Genomic DNA, 20,530 nt, shown 5'->3' with positions numbered 1-20,530 from the left:
AGAGGTCTGACCGGAAGCGGAAGTGCCTCGCGGAGGGGTTTTGGTTTTGTTTTTTTTTTTTTGCGGCTTGTGTGGGGAGCATTTTCACACTTTATTTCCGAGAGGTCTCTGTGGTGATTTTGGTTGGTCTTGATTAGGAGTTCGTGAGGTCAGTGATGGAAGGCTTGTCCGTGGAGTTAGTGATGATGGTTTTTGGCTTCAGTGGTTGGGGCTCGGGTCTGTGGCGTCCCTTGATTGGTATCAAACAGTTCACTGATGGGGTTCTGGGCAACGATGAGTATCTTTAAGATGATTTTTGGGCCCAGTGATGGAAGTCTGTGGTCAGTGGTAGGGCTTGGGGCGTCAGCATGGGGTCTGTCATGAGCTTGTTTTCTAAACATTCACAAGCATTTTCCTTATTGCTCACATCTCAGTGTTTGGGTTTTTGTTTTTGTCTTTTTTTTTTTTAATTTCAATTTTTTCTTTGACCCGTGAATTATTCAGAAGGGCATTCTTATTTCAAATAATGCCTCTGGGTGAGGCTCGAGGGTAAAAATTGCTTATGGCCCAGTTCAGGGTCAGTTTTCATAAATGTCACACATTTTTTACGGAAAAGCAATGTGTGTTCTTTAATAATTATATTGTTTCATAGCGAATGTATTTCCATATTATTTTCTCTGCTCAATTATTTACCGAGACAGGTAAACTCACATTGGAAAGGTTATTTGTCCTCTTGCCCTTCTTTCTGCCAGTTTCTGGTTTGTGTATTTGAAACTATTATTAGGAACAGTTATTTTTATTTTTAGTAATAGTTGTACCTAAATAACTCAAAAGATACTATAGCCATTTAAGTACCCACCACTAATTTATAAAAGAGCTCATTTTCCAAAATGCTTTCCAGCACTTTAAAAAAAGCTTTTACAGTTCTGAGGGAAAAATTATATCTAATTGTTCTAATGCAGTCGGCCATCTAAATTTCCTTTTTTGTGAATTTGCATGTCCTTTGTCACTTTTTAAAAAATCTATTTGATTGCTAGTTTTTTTTTTTTTTTTAACCATTAGGGTAACCTGTCATCACATATTGAAAAATTTTATGTATATATCTTCATTTTTATTTTTAAGGTGTATCTTAATGTATACTCAGAAATATTTGTTTTTTCTTTTATAGTTTCTGGGTTTTCTCTCATTTTTAAGTTAGATCTCATTTATAAGTTAGATATTTATAAGTAAGATCCCTCCTACTCCACCAGAATGTTACGCAAATGTATTCTCCTAAAGTTTATTTTAATATTTTTTGAGGTTTTAAAAATGTATATACTTAAAGTACTTGTTCCTGTTGGAAATCAATCTAAAGTATAGTGTGTGATGGGGATCTAGTTTGTTTTGTTCCAGGTAAATGGCCAGTTACATCAACACCACTTACGCAATTAATTTCTTGTGTACATTCAGTTGAATGTCACATACATAAATCATTAAGTAATACATACACACATCATTGTCTGGTCTGTTGTTTTCCTTGCTTTGATTATATTGTTTTTATATTGTTTTAATATCTAATAGTGATGTGTTTTAATATCTAATTGCTGATATTTATTGCATGCTTCTTGTGTTCCAGGGAGGTGTTGAGTACTTTACAAGCACCATCTCATTTAATTTTCATAATTCTATGAGGTAGGCACTTTGATTCTTATTTTTGAAACTAAAGCTAAAATAACTTCATTTTCTCATAGCCAAAAAATAGCTGAGCTGCAATTCACATCTTTAGTACTGTTTCTCTGAATCTCATGTTTTCCCCCATATTTTACCATGAATAACTTATCACAGGATTTGTTAAACTTTCTGTCCTTCACAGAGTGCGTGTATGTTCAGTTGCATCTGACTCTGTGACCTCACAGACTGTAGCCCACCAGGCTCCTCTGTCCATGGGATTTCCCAGGCAAGAATACTGGAATGGGTTGCCATTTCCTCCTCCAGGGAATTGTCCTGACGCAAGGATTGAACCTGTGTCTCCTGCATTGGCAGGCGGATTCTTCACCACTAGCCAACTGGGAAGCCTGTACTCCACAGTGGTAGTTCTCAAAATGTGGTTCCTGAAACAGCAATATTAGCATCACCTGGGTACTAGTTAGAAATGCAGATTTTGGGGCCCTGCTATGGTCTGAATATTTGTTCCTCCCAAATTCATATGTTAAAATCCAAACACCCAAAATTATGGTGTTAGAAGATGGGACCTTTGGGGAATGATTAGGTCATAAAAGTAGAACCCTGGTGAATGGGATTAGTGCCCATACAAAAGAGACACCGCAGAGCTCCCTAGCCTCTCCCACCATGTGAAAACACAGCTAGAAGGTGCTGACTTTAAACCAGGAAGAGTGCCTTCATCAAAACATGTTCGTGCTGGCACCTTGATCTTGGACTTCTCAGCTTCTAGAACTGTGAGCAGTAACTTTCTGTTGTTTATAAGTCACCCAGTCTGTGGTATTTTGTTAGAACAACCTATGGGCCGTATCCTAGACCTGCTGAATTGGAAACTGTTAGAGTGTGCAGATTTTTAACTGTCTTAATATTTTAACAGACCCTCCAGGTGATTCAAATGCACACTCAAGTTTGAGAACCACTGTTCTGTGGTGTCTGGCTCAGGAAACTACACCTTGGAGTTCCTTGGAAACGTTGATGTGATGACTGACCATGTGGACATTATCTTTCCAGGAGCCTCTGGACTAGATCTTCCTCCAAATTTCACCTCACCACTCTTCAGAGGCTCTGCTTGAGTTTATATGTGCACCAAACTTTAGTTTGCTTAGAGAATAAAGGTTGAGACCCAACATGACCATGCCAGCTAATTGGACCTCTCCTCAGAAATCCCTGGGCCTGGCTCCAGAGGAACCTGGCGGCTCATGTGAGGTGAGGAGGAGGAATCCCAGCGGGTGGAAATTAATTCTGGGAGTAGTTTGATCTTTACAACAAGGTTTTGGATAAAGATGATACCTAAAGTTATTCCCAACCTTTTTTTTGGTATTTGTTTCATTTTGTTTACTATGTAACCTTGATGTCCCAACCAGTCAATGATAATAAAAGAATTGAAAATTATAAATATAGATTCAGAAGTCAAATGTATTAACTATTCACAGCAAAACGATGCTCAAAAATAATCTGAAAGTGAAAAGTTTAAGTGAAAGTTAGTCACACAGCCGTGTCTGACTTTTTGTGATCCCAAGGACTGTAGCCCGTCCGGCTCCTCTGTCCATGGAATTCTCCAGGTAAGAGTACTGGAGTGGGATGCCATTTCCTTTTCCAGGGAAAAATAATCTAGAGAAATAATTTATCTCAAAGAAATAAAATGTAAATTGCAGATGAAATGGGTGTATTTCTAGGAATATATTAACTTTTCCCATCAAATCTTTAATTACCATTTACTATATTTTCCCTTGTAGGCATTATGACTTTTATTTTAAAAATTCTACTTTTAATAAGATTGAGATTGGCCAATGCCAATTTTTCACAGAGTGTTTTTATTGCTTTCAGAGAAAACTTAGTTTCTGTTACTTTTTCTTTCTTTACTGAGATCTGCCATTTTTTTTTTTTAAATTAAATAACAATTTCTTAACCTGTTTTTCCAGAATTTATTCCTTGGACTTTTATATCCCTATTTACTTAATTAAGTTGTTGCTTGTTTTAGTGAATTCCTTGAATTCATGGTGAATGTGTTTAATTGTGTGGCAGCTTATTTCTAGCATGTTCCTTTAAATCTCCTTTTTCTTTCATTCTTTTTGCTAATAGTGTCTTTGTACATTAGATTTTTATTGTTATCTCTAAGTAAGGAGATTTTTTCCCTGGACAGATTGTTTATAAGAAGCTCGTTTGGTGTGGAGTCAAAGCCACAGATATGACATCTTCTTGATTCCTTATTTAATTATTGATGGCATAGGGTTCAGGGGCCAGGGTTTTGGTGTGAAGTAGGTTGTGCAAATGTATGAAAGAGAAAGATTAGAGCATATATAGTCTTTTCAAGTATATAGGGGGACATTTTCAAAGAAATGATAATGTTTTAAGCCTCCTGCTGCTGCTAAGTCGCTTCAGTCACGTCCGACTCTGTGCGACCCCGTAGACGGCAGCCCACCAGGCTCCCCTGTCCCTGGGATTCTCCAGGCAAGAACACTGGAGTGGGTTGCCATTTCCTTCTCCAATGCATTAAGCCTCCTAAACAGAATAAACATATCGAAAAGAGGCAAACTAGAATCTTTGAAGACAGTTAAATGAAGAAATAAAAAAGATAGCTTTTAAACATCATAATTTTAGACATTAAAAACCAAGAGCATCTTTTAAAAAAATTTTTGTATTTATTTATTTTTGACTGTGCTAGGTCTTCATTGGTGCCAGCGGGCTTTCTCTAGTTGTTGTGATGTATGGCCGTCTCATTGTGGTGGCTTCTCTTGTTGCAGAGCACAGGCCCTAGAGCACACAGGCTTCAGCAGTTGTGGTGCACAAGCTTAGTTGCCCCATGGTATGAAAAAACCACAAGTATCTTTAATACTTTCTCTGTCCTGTCCTCCCTACGTGCTTATTCCCTCCTCTGAATTCAGTGACCTGCTTTATACATATTAGTACAACTGAATCATCATCTCTATACTAGCTCTGTATCCATCTGCCTAGTGTCCCTCCTTGTATATGTTTTATCACCTAAACCTCAATACGTACAAAATTTATTAATTCTTGTCTTCTTCCCTCAGCCTCCACCTCTAGTCCTTAAATTCAACTGTGACCTTAGAATCTATAACAACACAAAACTGATAACTGAGTTACTTGAATTCCATTATCTCATCTTCACACTTGGTATCAATTTTACCTCCTTAATAATTAATATCAATCTGTTCTATAGCCTTACTACAGCCTTTCTTTAGGTAAGTAAGAAATTTGTATTCTCCCACATGAATTATGCAGTGGTTTTCATGACTTATTTTTCCAATTTTGCTCATTTCAGAATGTTCTCTTATGAAAATAATCTTTCTTCAATATAGTTTTTCAACTTTTATTTGTTTTGAAATAATTATAGATTCAAAGAGCATTGCAGAATATAATACAGAGAATTCTTCCATAAATTCCAGTTTATTGTGGTGCATGGTTATTTTTATTCATTGCTGGATCCAGTCTGCCAGTATTTTGTTTAGAATGTTTCCATCTAAATTCATAAAAGCCATACTGGTCTGTAGTTTTCTTTTTGGTACTGTCTTTGTCCTGTTTGGTATCAGGGTAATAATACTGACTTCATAAAATTAGTTGGGCTTAAGTAGAAGGGCTTCCTCCTCCTTTACTTTCTGAATGGGATTATGTAAAAATGAGACTAACGCTTCTTTAAAAACTTAGTAGAACTCTCTAGTAAAACTATCTGGGCCTGGAGATTTTTTTCCGGAGATTTTTTAATTGAATGGTTGTGGGATTATCAATTTATCTATGCCATAATGTAAGTTTTGGTAGTTTGTGGTTTTTGAGGAATTGGTCCATTTCTTATAAATTGCTGACTCTTACCAGCATAGAATTTTTGTATTCCCTTATTTTTCTTTTAATGGCTGCCAGATCTGTAATCATAGACCTATTTCATTCCTGATATCAGTGATTTGTATCTTTTTAATCCTTGATTACTAGGTCAGTTAGCAAGATTTAGCAGTTTTATTTTTTCCCCCAAATAATACATTGTGTGTTATTGATTTTTCTCTAGTTTTTTAAAAAAATTGTTTTCAGTTTCATTGATATTTACTTTCTATTATTTTCTTCTTTCTGCTTGCTTTGGGTTTATTTTGCTTCTCTTTTTCTACTTTCTTGAGGTAGGAATTTAGATTATTGACTTGAGAACTTCCCCCTTTCCTTTTTTTTTTTTTAAATTGATGTAATCGACATATCACACATTAGTTTTAGGTATATAACACTATTCAATCTTTGTATATATTGTGAAATGGTCACCGCAATAAATCTAGTTTTCATCACACATAGATGTTTTTCTTGTATTGAGAACCTTTAAGATATTTATTAACTTTCACTAGACAGTTATAGTTCTAATTTTTTGAGGAACTTCCATAGTATTTTCCATAGTGGTTGTACCAGTTTACATTCTTCCAGTAATGCACAAGGATTCCCTTTTCTCCACATCTTTGCCAACACTTGTTATTTCTTGTGGTATTTTTTGTTTTTGTTTTATATGGTGGGCTTTTTCGGTAATAGCCATTCTAACATGTGTAAGGTGGTATCTTATTGTGAATTTAATTTGTATTTCCCTGATCGTTAGTGATGTTGAGCATGTTTTCATGTATCTGTTGGAAATCTGTATATTTTCTTTGGAAAAATGCCTTATTCAGATCCTCTGCCCATTTTTTATTTGGATTGTGTTTCCTCTTTTCTATAAACTTCCCTTTCAGCATCTCACAGATTTTGATATGTTACATAATTTTTACCAGCCAATAAACATAAAAATTTTGATTTAGTTAGTAATCAAATAACTGTAAAGATAATAATGCATTACCATTTTTGCCCAGCATGACAAAGATTTTAAAAGGACAGCACTTAATGGTAATGAGAGATAAGATGAGTTGATATGTAGTATTTCTCATTTTCTTCCAGTTCTGTGTATTTTCTAAATTTCTTTTGAGGATTTCTCTTTGACTTGTAGTTTATTTAGAAGTGTGTTGATTGATTTCAAGATATTTTGTGACTGTTCAGTTTTTGTTATTATTTTCTAACATAATTCCTTTGGAGATTTTTCTGTTGTCTTTCTGTTACTGATTTTTACTTGGATTCCATTATTTTCAGAGAACAACTTTGCATTATTTCAGTGCTTTCCAGTTTGTTGAGATTTGTTTCACAGCCTAGGATATAGTCTGTCTTGGTCATTGTTCTGTGGGTTCTTGAAAAGAATGTGTATTTTTCTTTTGTTGAAGTATCCTATAAATGTTGATTAGATGGTGTTTGCTTTTCTGTAGCATTGATAATACCCTCTCTGTTATTTCTGCAATTTGCTGAGTGTGGGATGTTCAAGTCCCTATAAACACTTTTTTAAGTGTTTATAACTCCAGGTGGAAATAAGTCATTCCTTCAATTATGCATTTCCAGACTAGATTTTTAAAATATAAATGGTCATGTTTTGTTTTTTTTTTAAAAAAACACTTTATTATGAAAAAAATGTAAACATATCCAAAAGTAAAGAGAATAGTATAAGGAACCCTTGTATCTATTATACTGATCACTCAGCTTTAGTAGTCATCAATATTCTGTCATTTTTATATTAACTAAAGTCACCCTCCTCCCCAACTGCCAGATTATTTGAAAGTAAATTCCAAAAACCATTTTATCTGTGAATACTTTGATGTATATCTCTTAAGATATGAGAATTCTTTTTTTCCTTTTTGTTTAATGTAACCATAAAGCCATTATCACACCTATAACATAGTGACAGTAATTTCTAGATATCATCTAATATACAGTTTTTATTTGAATTTCTCTTAAGATCCCCTGGATGAAGAAATGGCAACCCACTCCAGTATTCTTGCCTGGAAAATCCCATGGACAGAGGAGCATGGCGGGCTACAGACCATGGAGTTGCAAAGAGTCAGACACAATTAAGCATGCACAAAGACAAACAAACAAACATGCCATAAGTATCTTTTTAATGTTGGTTTGCTTTAATTAAGAGCCAAACAAGGTCCATAAGTTGCACTTGGTTAGTATGACTTTGAAGTCTCTTTTTTGGGGCGGGGGGGAGTTGGGGAGCATAGCACAAGGCTTGTGGGATCCTAGATCCCAACCAGGGACTGAACCTGGGATCTCGGCAGTGAAAGCTCCAGCTTCCAACCATTGAACTGCCAGGGACTTCTCTTAGTCTCTTTTAATAAAGAAAAGATCCCCCTCTTCCCTTCTGTGGCCATCACTGAAGCGCCAGCAGCCAAAATGAAGTTCAGTCCCTTTGTGACTTCTGACCTAAGCAAGAATCGAAAAAGGCATTTCAGTGTGCCTTCCCACATTTGCAGGAAAATTATGTCTTCTCTTTCTAAAAAGCTAAGACAGAAGTACAAAGTTTGATCCATGCCTATCTGAAAGGATGATGAAGTTCAGGTTGTATGAGGGCACCACAAAGGGCAGAAAATTGGCAAAGTAGTCCAGGTTTACAGGAAGAAATACATCATCTACATTGAATGAGTGCAGCAGGAGAAGGCTAATGGCACAACTGTCCATGTGGGCATTCACCCCAGCAAGGGGTATCACCAGATTAACAATGGACAGAGACCACAAAAAGATCCTCGAAGGTAAAGCCAAATCTCGCCAAGTAGTAAAGGAGAAGGACAAATATAAGGAAGAAACAAATGAGAAGATGCAGGAATAAAGTCATCTTGTCTATAGCTTTCATTAAAAACTGTTAAAAAAGATTCCCCTCCATATTTTTTTCTTTTATGATTAATTTTTTGAAGAAACAGGTCATTTGCTGCCTTCTGGATTTAGCTTATGTTTTAGCCTTGATATTGTTGAACATTTTCCTCTATACTTCACATTGTTGTTGTTTAGTCACTAAGTTGTGTCTGACTCTCTGCGACCCCATGGGTTATAGCCTGTCAGTTTCCTCTGTCCGTGGGATTTCCCTGGCAAGAATACTGGAATGGGTTGACGTTTTCTTCTCCAGGGAATCTTCCCAACCCAGGGAGTGAACCCCCATCTCCTGCACTGCAGGCGGATTCTTTGCCCCTGAGGCACAGAGGAAGCCTTACGTATGAATAATTTGTTGGATCTAGAGGCTTAATGAGTTTCAGGTTGTATTTTTCTTTATATATCATATCAGGAGGCACATAACACCTGGTTATCTCTTTTTATGATGTTAAAATTGTTCATTCATTACAGATGTTCTTAGCTCATTCATTCATTTTAAACTTCTCTTCAGCCTTTCACATGAAACAGTTGAGCAACCTTTAGTGATTATTGTCTAAATCTATTATTTCATTACGAATTATGAAATGATGTTATTCTGGTTCTATCCTAACTTCTTCATTAGCCAGAAAGCATTTTGTAAGAAACTGTTCCTCATCATTTATTTGGTTATTCTGCAATACAAAAAAATTTTAATATAAATCTGATTAGCTTAATTACCTTTACTTAAAGTGGAAAATTCATAGTTCTTCTATGAGCAAACTATTTTCCCCATAACCAGCTTCCTGGCATGTCATGCAGACTTCTCTTCATTTACATAAGCTATTTGCTGTTCTCCAAACTCATCGTGTATTTTCCTATATCCACACCTTTGGTTTTGTCTTTTCTGGGAAATGACCTCCCTCACCCCCCCATTCTGTATTATACCTCTCATCTTCTAACTTAAATTCCTCAATTAATGTAAACTTACACCCCCATGTAGAATGTATTTTTCCTTTTTGGGGACCTCAGTGTTTACATGGAGATTCACTTTTTAACCCTTTAGTGAATCTGTGACTTCGTTTTTTTTTAAACATAGGTCTTACTTATTTTCTAAGTCTTTTAAGTTGCTAGAAGATTAGAAACATAAGTAATTTATTTTTGTTTCCAGGACTAGCATAATAGGTTGGCCTAAATTGATCAGAAATTATATTTTAGGTTATTCATCCAGTTGCTAGAAAACTACGAGAGAGCCTATTTCAATCTTCAGTTTTGAAAAGTGAGTAATTGACTGATCATAGTATAGAACAATGGAGAAGGCAATGGCACCCCACTCCAGTACTCTTGCCTGGAGAATCCCATGGATGGAGGAGCCTGGAGGGCTGCAGTCCACGGGGTCGCTGAGGGTCGGACATGACTGAGCGACTTCACTTTCACTTTTCACTTTTATGCATTGGAGAAGGAAATGGCAACCCACTCCAGTGTTCTTGCCTGGAGAATCCCAGGGATAGGGGAGCCTGGTGGGCTGCCGTCTTTGGGGTGGCACAGAGTCGGACACGACTGAACTGACTTAGCAGCAGTAGCAGCAGCAACAGTATAGAACAATAGCAAAAATTCTTTACTGGACTTCTTTCTTCCATAAAATATTATGTAGAACTAGATATTTAATATACACTCTGTATAGACTGAAATGACTTAGCACACACACATGCACACTCTATATGAAATATTATTTTTTAAATGTTCCTGGATTACACAAGTATATGCATTTGTCAAAACTTCAAATGGTACTCTGAGGGTTTGTACATTTCATTGTATGTCAGGCTTATCTTAAAAACAATGAAAACATGTTATACTCTACTTAATGATTTGCATTTTTGAAGTATTTAGAAGGAAGTATACTGGCACCTATAGTTTTTGAAATGCACAGAAAAGATGGATGGATGGATGGGTAAATATGTGGTAAAAGCAAGTAGAGTAACATGTTAGTGATAGATTATAAGTGGTAGTTTTATAGGTTTTCCCTATATAATTCTTTTACATTTTCTGTATAAAAGTTCATAATAAATTTTTAGGGAAATGAAGGGGGTGAGGTTTTTTAAAAAAAGAGGTAAACTAATAACTACAAAACTCAAGTTCTATATTCCTAAATAAAGTGTCTGCATCTTCCAAATCTAACTATTCATACTGAACAGGAATGTGCCCTTACAGGGATCAGTGTCCTTCAGGGACGTAGCTGTAGATTTCAGCAGAGAGGAGTGGCAGCAATTGGACCTTGATCAGAAAAACCTGTACCGGGATGTGATGCTGGAGACCTGTAGCCACTTGCTCTCAATAGGTAAGCACAGTCACGTGGGTGTCTGAAGGAAGGCCCCACTGAGAGTGTTCTTATTCTCAGGTGCTGAATGCTATGAGACATCTGACTTATATGATGGTTTTGCCTTTATTTGTCCAGAATTCTTTTTCCCTTTTGGGCACTGTGAATATTATAGTTGACTCTTGAACAACACAGGGGTTGGGGTGCAGACTCCCTGCACAGTTGAAAATTTACATATAACTTTTCACTTCCCAAACACTTAACTACTAATAGCCTACTTCTGACTGGAAGACTTACCAATAACATGTGAAAGTGTTAGTCCCTCAGTCATGTCCAACTCTTTGCGACCCCATGGACTATAGCCTGCCAGACTCCTCAGTCCATGGAATTCTCCAGACAAGAATAATGGGGTGGGTATCCATTCCCTTCTCCAGGGGATCTAATGGGGTTGAACCTGGGTCTCCTGCATTGCAGGCAGATTCTTTATAGTCTGAGCCACCTAAGAATCCCTACCTATTGGGCTTATGTTACCTATTTTATTTATGTTATTTATTTTATTTATGTTATTTACCTATTTTATTTGTGTTACCAATAACATAGTCAATGTATATTTTGTATATTGTTATGTATTATATATTGTATTCTTATAATAAAGTAAGCTAGAGAAAACAATTACAAAAGAGGCACACTTACAGTAATGCAGTTCTTGCAAAGCAAAGTTATAAAACAGTAAGACAGACATTAATTTTATGTTAAATATTATTCACCTTATGCCTATGTAAGAATAGTCTGTCAACCTCAGTACAGGTCTTATGTATGACGTTCTACATGATGAATACTTAGGCAATGATGATGATGAAACTAAAACTCCTCATACAGTTCTTATCAATAGATTTTCACAGGAAGACACATGCATATACAACAGATAAGTTTATTAACTGTATAGCACGATGAGTATTTACTGCTTTTTAGGTGGAAGTAGATCATCATAAAAGTCTTCATCTTCATCATCTTCATATTAAGTGAGCTGAGGAGGAGGAAGAAAAGAAATTGGTTTTGCTGTCTCAGAGGTGGCAGAGGCAACAGAAGTGGGGGAGGTAGAAGAGTTGAGGCTGGAGAAGCAGGCACACTCAGTGTAACTTTACAGAAATACATCATAATTTCTGTCTTAACTTTTTCACTTTTTTATTTCTCTAAAAATGCTTCTCTACCATACCAATCCTTCATCCACCATTTGCTTTAGTTTAAGTGTCCATATCATAGAAAGGTCCATGTGGTAAAAGAAGTCAGAAACAGTCTTAAGCAAGTGGAACCCGTCTGCTAGACTGTCTCATGTCAGTTTGTTCTCTGGCACTGCTTCTTTTATGTCTGTCTCCTACCATCTGGCACTGATTCGGAAGCCCTCATATTTACCAAGCCTGTTGTGTGATGTCTATTAGCTCTTGAACTTCTCCAAGATCCATATCTTCAAATCCTTCACACTTTCACCTCCGCCTTTTTTGCCTTATTCACAATGTCTTTCATGATTTCCCTGATTGGTTCTGCTGTAAATCCTGTAAAGTCACGCACAACATCTGGACAGTTTCTCTGGCAGAAATTTATGGTTTAGGCTTGATGACTTATAGCTTTTTCTGTAACAAGAATGGCATCTTCAGTGGTGTAATCCTTCCAGTCTTTCATGATGTTCTGTCAAGGTTCTCTTCGATAGCACTGACATTCCTTTCTGTGGACTATCATGTAAAATAAGCTTTAATGATCCTTGTGATCCCCTGATCTAGGGGCTACATTAAAGATGTGTGTCTGGGGACAAGTAGACCACTTTGTCACCTTTGGTGTTGAACTCATGGGGTTCTGGGTGGCCAGTGGCATTGTCCAATATGAAAAGAACTTTAAAAGGCAGTCTCTTACTGGCTAGGTACATCCTGACTTAAGGGACGAGCATCAGTGGAACCAATACAGAAAGAAGTTTCTTGCTGTTCAGGCCTTCTTGTTTTACAGCCAAAAGACTGGCGGCTGATGATGATTTTCTTAAAGGCATCCAGGAACTCATGTGTTCCCTTTTGGTCAGCAGAAGCTGCTTGTCCTGTTATCTTTTTTAAAAGCCAAACCTCTTTCTAAATTTATCAAACCATCTTTTCCTGGAATTATATCCTCTTTCTTTAGGCCATTCACCTTCCTTCTGCTTTAATTTATCATATAGTATTAGAGTTTCTAGATATACTTCTCTTATAGCAATTCTAAACCCACATAAAAACTACATTTAAAAAAAGTTTATTTTTGGCTGTGCTGGGTCTTCATTGCTGTGCAGGCTTTTCTCTAGTTGCAGTGAGCTGGGGCTACTCTAGTTGCAGTGTGCAGACTTCTCATTGTGGTGGCTTCTCTTGTTGCAGAGGGCATCAGTAGTTGCAGCACATGGGTTCAGTAGTTGTGGCTCCCAGGCTCTAGAGCACAGGCTCAATAGTTTTTGTGGCACACAGGCTTAGTTGCTCCACAGCATGTGGGATCTTCCAGGATCAGCGACTGAACCTGTGTCTCTTGCACTGGCTGGCAAATTCTTTACCATTGAGCCACTTCCTTATGCAGGGAAGCCCAAAACTCCACTTTTAATAGAAGATAAAAAAGTATTTCTTAAAAAGTGCAAGGTTTTTGTATAGTCTGCTTTAGCTACAGCAATGCTTTATGAATTTCTTTTTCTCTTTTTAGAATGGTCCTCATACTGAGTTTGTTTATCTTGAAATGGCTGGCAACCACAGCTTTCGCTTGGAAAATATTTTCAATAAAATCCATGTGAGTGGACCCATGCAGTTCAAAGCTCTTTTGTTCAAGGATTAATTGTACTTTGTTCTCAGAGATACATGGTTAGTTTCCTGAAAAACAAAGCCTCATTGAACAATAAAACTTTATTGATCGGGCTCAGAAACTCAATTCAGTTCAGTTCAGTCGCTCAGTTGTGTCCAACTCTTTGTGACCCCATGGACTGAAACACAATTAGCTGGACTTTAATCAAGCAATTCAACTTTTTCTTATAATGGCACTTAGTATGGGTTCCATGATATTTTTCAAGGTTTATGGTATTGAGTGAACATGAAAAAGTACATGAAAACCCAGGGAGACTACTTTTTAGTGCTATGTGCAATTTATTGGAGAGAGGGATTGCTCATGAAGTGATGATTAGGGTGTTTTAAGTGGATATTCACAGCACTTAAACTTACTGAAATAGCAATAGGAGGTAGCTACAAAATTATTACAGTAGTACAATATGTACTACAGTTTATGTAGTTATAATTTATTATTGCATCTTTGTCTACATTTCTCTGGACTGTGAATGGTGCCATGTACAGTTATAAGCTTTTGTATGCATAAATTTTGATAAACTTTAACTTTTTAGAATAGATTTGTGTATACTTTATGGTGAATCTGCCTGCAATCAGGAGACCCCGGTTTGATCCCTGGGTCGGGAAGATCTCCTGGAGAAGGGAATGGCAACTCACTCCAGTATTATTGCCTGGAGAATCCCATGGACAGAGGAGTCTAGTGGGCTATAGTCCATGAGGTTGCAAAGGGTCAGACATGACTGAGCGCAGGCAGAAGCAAGCAAGACCTTTTATCATTTCTCATGAACAGGATATCAAGTTCCTGAAACCAAGGTTTTCATGTTGGAACAAGGAAAGGAGCCATGGGCACTGCAAGGTGAGGGCCCATATCAGAGCTGTCCAGGTGAGTGAGAGTGACCCAGATTGATGGGACACAGGGGAGTAAATCTCAGCCATCTTGAGAAAGGCTGGCATCTTTGAATTGCTGTTAGTATGACTCTTCTGAAAGGTTCTGATTTTTTTTTTTTTTTTCCCTTGAGAGCCCTTGACATTGCCCTTTGAAATAACTAAATGCCTTCTACGTAAATGCCTTTGTCAGTTCTATCTTCTTCATTGGCTTTTTGGCCTCTGGCTCACATGCCAATCTGCCTCATTAAGTATTTTCTTTTTATCTTGGTTATGCTCACTTTCTCTAACACTCTTTTCTTTCTGCCTTCCCCATTGTCTGAGATTCACTCTTTATGTATTCAGCTGTTTGTGGATTTGCTTTCTTTAAAACTTACTATGTGTCACACACTCCCATTCCTGCTAGTCCTCTCTCATTTCTTATTGTGAGATGGTTCTAAACTTTATCTCCAGTCATGCTGTCTTCCTGTTTTCTCCATAGTCACGGACTTAAGATTTCTCATTTTCCCATTCCCTGTGCCTTTCATCCAACTGATTACTTAGGGCTCACTGTCACTTAACTGTTATGAGTACCTTTCTGACTTTTCCTTCCAAAATTACTTGAGACTTCGTACTGACTGGGGACTCTCTGCCTGGCTGACTGATTTTTGAAATTGCTTTATTTCTGTACTTTGCAAGATGAGGTTTGAGTTTGATCATGTCTTCATTCAGGATGCACTAATATCATCAGTATGAGTAAGGATTCTCTAGAATTTTTTTTTCTATTTATTCCTTTTTTATTCTTTCCCCCATACTCATCTCACTTCCCATCACAGGCAATTGTTTCTTATGATAGAAAGATACTTTTCAGTTCATATGTGGTCTTTTAAAGTTTAAAATGACTTGGGGTATGTATTATTAATTTATATAAATGTTATTGTGCTGTATATCTTGTTCTTTGCCCTTTTTTCACTTCTGCACATAGTGAATTGAGTTCATAAAGTTTATTCTCTAAATAAACTGAATTCTATCCCAGGTGTTTCCTGTCACCCCTGTCACCAAGTCTATTAAGTCATTAATTCACCCTCATCACTCTTCATTGTGTTCAACTTGGATGAACCATATGAGCCTCTCATCTTGCCTTAGCTAGCTGTTCTTTGAGCTAAAATCATTCTCCTTTGAGAAGGAGACTTTGGGTTTCAACCTCAAAAATTTTCTATGTTGAGAGGGAAGGTGATGCTACAAATGACGTTTTGTTGTATTTTATTTTAGAAGAATTGTGGCAGATTGGTGACCAGATAGAGAGCTATCATCAGAGAGAAAACAGATCTTTAAGAAATGTGGCTTTCATCAAGAAAGTATTGACTATACAGAGGGATTATGCATATAAGGGCATAAGAAAAATAATTCGTGTGAGCCAAAACATTCCTTCCCCAAAGAGACCTCATCATCAATGTGACTTATTTGGAAGTGCTTTAAGCTGTAATTTAGATTTATGCAATAATAATAGAAACAGTGGATCAAAGAACATTAATAAGATTACTGAATATGGTAAAATTTCCTCCTATACTAAACAAGAGTGTACTCCAACAGGAGAGAAATTATGGGACCATAATCAATGTGGAAAAATTCTCAACTATAAACAAGTACCCTCTCAACATCAGAAAATTCATACTGGGGTGAAATTTTATGAATGTCCTGAATTTGGAAATATCTTCACTCAGAATTCACAACTCAAGGTACATCTGAAAGTTCATACAGGAGAAAAACTCTATGTATGTATTGACTGTGGGAAGGCTTTTGTACAGAAGCCAGAATTCATCACACATCAGAGAACTCATACTCGAGAGAAGCCCTATAAGTGCAGTGAATGTGGGAAAGCCTTTTTCCAAGTCTCTTCTCTTTTCAGGCATCAGAGAATTCATACTGGAGAAAAACTCTATGAATGCAGTGAATGTGGGAAAGGCTTCTCTTATAACTCAGATCTTAGTATACATCAGAAAATTCATACTGGAGAGAGACACCATGAGTGCAGTGAGTGTGGGAAAGCATTCACGCAGAAGTCCACGCTCAAGATGCATCAGAAAATTCATACAGGTGAGAGATCGTATATATGTATTGAATGTGGACAAGCCTTCATCCAGAAGACCCACTTGATTGCACACCGAAGAATTCACACTGGAGAAAAACCATATAAATGCAGTAATTGTGGGAAGTCCTTCATTTCCAAGTCACAGCTGCAGGTACATCAACGAACTCACACAAGAATGAAACTGTCTATGTGCAGCGAATATGGAAATGTTTTCAACAATAATTCCAACCTCAATACACATAAGAAGGTTCAAATTAGAGAGAAATCTTCCATATGTACTGAATGTGGTAAGGCGTTTACCTACAGGTCAGAGTTGGTTATACATCAGAGAATTCACACCGGAGAAAAGCCTTATGAATGTAGTGATTGTGGAAAAGCCTTCACCCAGAAGTCTGCACTCACAGTGCATCAGAGAATTCATACAGGAGAAAAATCATATATATGCATGAAATGTGGTCTAGCCTTCATCCAGAAGGCACACTTGATAGCCCATCAAATAATTCATACAGGAGAGAAACCTTATAAATGTGGTCACTGTGGGAAATCCTTTACTTCCAAGTCACAACTCCATGTGCATAAACGAATTCACACAGGAGAAAAACCCTATACGTGCACTAAATGTGGGAAGGCATTCACTAACAGATCAAATCTCATTACACATCAGAAAACTCATACAGGAGAGAAATCCTATATATGTTCTAAATGTGGCAAGGCCTTCACTCAAAGATCAGATTTGATTACACATCAGAGAATTCATACTGGGGAGAAACCTTATGAATGCAGTACCTGTGGAAAATCCTTCACCCAGAAGTCACACCTCAATATACACCAGAAAATTCACACTGGAGAGAGGCAATATGAATGCCATGAATGTGGGAAAGCCTTCAACCAGAAGTCAATACTCATTGTGCATCAGAAAATTCATACAGGAGAGAAACCCTACGTGTGCACTGAGTGTGGGAGAGCCTTCATCCGGAAGTCAAACTTTATTACTCATCAGAGAATTCATACTGGGGAGAAACCTTATGAATGCAGCGATTGTGGGAAGTCCTTCACCTCCAAATCTCAGCTCCTGGTGCATCAACCAATTCACACAGGAGAAAAACCATATGTGTGTGCTTTATGTGGGAAAGCCTTTAGTGGCAGGTCAAATCTCAGTAAACACCAGAAAACTCATACTGGAGAGAAGCCCTACATCTGTTCTGAATGTGGAAAGACCTTCAGACAAAAGTCAGAACTGATTATACACCATAGGATTCATACTGGAGAGAAACCTTATGAATGCAGTGATTGTGGTAAATCCTTTACTAAGAAATCACAGCTCCAAGTGCATCAGCGCATTCATACAGGAGAGAAGCCTTATGTGTGTGCAGAGTGTGGAAAGGCCTTCACTGACAGGTCAAATTTGAATAAACACCAGACAACACACACCGGAGACAAACCCTATAAGTGTGTCGTCTGTGGGAAAGGCTTCGTTCAGAAGTCAGTGCTCAATGTGCATCAGAGTATTCACACTTAAGAGAAACAGTCTGAGAGAAACCTCAGTGAGATCAGATCTGATTTTATATTATGAAATTCGTGCAGCAGAAATTATGCATATTATCTTAAGTAGAAATGCTCCATCATAATGTCACATATTAGTATACAGAAGAGGATCTCTGAAAGGGCCCTAAGAGAGGGCTCCTTTCCACATTGTCACCAGCGTCAGTAAACCATGAGGCATTTATACTGAGAAAGAACTTTGTCAACTTGGTACATTAGTGGAATTTTTCTCATGAAAACTGTAATGGAACACTGTTACCAAATTCTGCACTGGAAACATTCTGTGAAGTCATGTTAATGATAACCCTGTTTACTGTGGAATAGGTAACATGCCAATAAGCTGAATGGTAGAACAACATAATATATATGATAATGATAAGCCCTGAGTTCTGTGAGGTGTTTGTTGCAGAACACATTGTCTAACAGAATTTTGGGTGACATTCTTCTGCTGAATCTAACATGGTCTTGTCTATACAATTCCCTATTGCATATTTTTATCAAGAAAGGGATGCCACAATAAATGAAAAATTATTTTTGTATACAGTTGACTGCACCCTTATCCTCTAGCACCCCTCGTTAGCTATCAGTGTCTTCAACTCCCACGCAGCACATTGTCTTCTGACTGCTATAATTGCATTATGATTGTCCATTCATGCTAAACACCGTGTCTGCTGACTACCCTTATCTCCCAGATTTATTGACCCTTAATTACCCCGCAGCATAATGTCCTGTGAGTTCCCATTACCTTCAGGGAAGCTTCTGAAGTAAGGATGTTCAGGTCCTCTCAGTCAACTCGTCACCTCAGTCTCCCGTTTGCTGTCATAGTTTTTCCAGCTCATTTGCCTTCCTTAATGACTTGCCCTTTATAATGACAATAACAAATCACTAACTCATAAAAACAAACCTCAACATTACCTTCACTGTCTTCTTTCTATCCATCTTCATTCCATACACTCCACAAGGACCTTCTCCCCCATGTCCCTCAAACACATCAAATTAGGTCCTGCCTCAGGGCCTAATTTGCATTTGCAGTGCCCTCTTCAAAGAGCACAGTTCCTCATATCTGTGTGCTTTACTCCTTCATGTCTTTCGTCTAGCAGCATCTCTTTGCAGAGGCCTTCCCTTCCCTTCCCTACCTATCTGACTTAAAATTCCATCCCTCTCCTCTTCCTCCTCTATCATTCTCCATAACACTTATTACCACAGTACCTTGTATATTTCACTTGTCTATGGTTCCCATTCTAGAATGTTTTTTTCCCATTTTGTTCACCATAGTGAACTTAGACCCATGCCTAACGTACAGCAGTCCTTCCATGAATGCACATTATGGAGTGTTGACCCTGCTCTTCTCACGATTTCCCTTTGATGCTTTCTATGTGTGTGCTGTGCTCACTCAGTCATGTCCAATTCTTTGTGACTCCATGGACTGTAGCCCACCAGGTTCCTCTGTCCATGAGATTTTTTTCCGGCAAGAATATTGGAAGGGGTTGCCATTTCCTTCTCCAGGGGATCTTCCCAACCCAGAGATTGAACCCCCATTTCCTGTGTCTCCTGCATTAGCAGGCAGATTCTTTACCACTGAGCCACCTGGGAAGCCCCGTGCTTTCTATATTACAGCATAAGATGCTCTGATGGGGAGAACCAACTTACCTAGTACACAGCAGGCTTTTTCACCCTCAGTCCTTCCTTCCTGTCCCAAAAGTTGTAACATCATTGTAAACCTTTTGGTCTGATGCCAACCAATTGAAGGAAAAGAGAACTGAGGCATAGGAAATCAGTCCCATATAGATACTTGATGTTTCAAGATTCCCTTCAATGATTCCAAAATACCTCAGTCAGCTCCAAAGTGATCACAAAAAAGCATGCTTATTCTGCCCAAGCATTCACAACCCTGCCCTACCCCAATTGCACCTTGACAGGGCCTTGCCTACCTCCTAAGCTGATGTACAGACCTGCTTATCATGCCCTGACAGGTCTGCCCAAAGCTGCTAATTTGGAGAAACCAAGTGCAGAGAGAGGGGTTGCCTTTCCTTGGATGTCAGGTGGGCAGCCTAAGACTGAGGCAGCAGTGGCCTCACATACGCATGCAGAGGAACCAATTGAATGATCAGCTGTTGGGTGGCCAAACTGGTTCCGCCAGGTCAGTCCATTGACAACGCTGAGAGTGGGCAATAGGTGGTACAGAATTGTTCTCACCTTTGTGACTAGTAGCATGGGGATTAAGAATGGGGACAGAACCTGGTGGAGGGAGCAGGACTAAGGATTCTCATATAATCTCCAATAATCAAATTGGGCAGTGATTAGTGGCATGTCCCATTACCTTAATGATATCTAATCCATCATTAGCTCCTCTTTATCTCACTGCTTCACAGTAACTGATGAACCCACTATCTTAGAACAATATCTGGTGACCCACTACCCCCTTTTACTGCACCCAGTATTGCTTCTGGGGCTTCACTAAATGTTTTGTGACACAGCATTATCCCCCAACTGGGGACAGTGTTTGCTAACTCCTCAGGA

General features: G+C 38.0%; 1 protein-coding gene and 1 pseudogene across 8 annotated transcripts; both read left to right on the top strand.

Annotated features, from left to right (window-relative positions):
* On the top strand, positions 1 to 19,454 carry LOC104995292 (zinc finger protein 585A). Of its 8 annotated transcripts, none has more exons than XM_010849142.1 (6): positions 4 to 148; positions 1,595 to 1,650; positions 2,689 to 2,883; positions 10,573 to 10,699; positions 14,303 to 14,395; positions 15,970 to 19,454. In XM_010849142.1, exons 3-6 carry the CDS (start codon positions 2,806 to 2,808, stop codon positions 17,985 to 17,987), a joined length of 2,316 nt encoding a protein of 771 aa, XP_010847444.1. In that variant the 5' UTR covers positions 4 to 148; positions 1,595 to 1,650; positions 2,689 to 2,805; the 3' UTR covers positions 17,988 to 19,454. The 8 variants fall into 8 exon arrangements, with proteins under 8 accessions (XP_010847439.1, XP_010847444.1, XP_010847438.1 ...); XM_010849135.1 differs by having other exon boundaries at positions 5 to 148; positions 15,649 to 19,454; XM_010849137.1 differs by lacking the exon at positions 2,689 to 2,883 and having other exon boundaries at positions 1 to 148; positions 15,649 to 19,454.
* LOC104995291 lies at positions 7,701 to 8,552 on the top strand (annotated as a pseudogene).
* Positions 19,455 to 20,530: the final 1,076 nt, after the last annotated feature.

This window comes from Bison bison, unplaced genomic scaffold (genome assembly GCF_000754665.1).
Source record: "Bison bison bison isolate TAMUID 2011002044 unplaced genomic scaffold, Bison_UMD1.0 scf7180017864280, whole genome shotgun sequence".
NCBI classification, from domain to species: Eukaryota; Metazoa; Chordata; class Mammalia; order Artiodactyla; family Bovidae; genus Bison; species Bison bison.
The sequence above is the reverse complement of the archived record's forward strand: the minus strand, read 5'-3'. Positions and strand labels throughout refer to the sequence as shown.

What these genes read in the sequence shown, in the direction of transcription:
- LOC104995292 (XM_010849135.1), top strand. Translation starts at nt 2,806, where the DNA reads ATGACCATGCCAGCTAATTGGACCTCTCCTCAGAAATCCCTGGGCCTG. An exon ending in AACCTGGCGGCTCATGTGAG is followed by an intron (nt 2,884 to 10,572) that starts GTGAGGAGGAGG and finishes GTGCCCTTACAG; the next exon opens with GGATCAGTGTCCTTCAGGGA. An exon ending in CCCATATCAGAGCTGTCCAG is followed by an intron (nt 14,396 to 15,648) that starts GTGAGTGAGAGT and finishes ATTTTATTTTAG; the next exon opens with AAGAATTGTGGCAGATTGGT.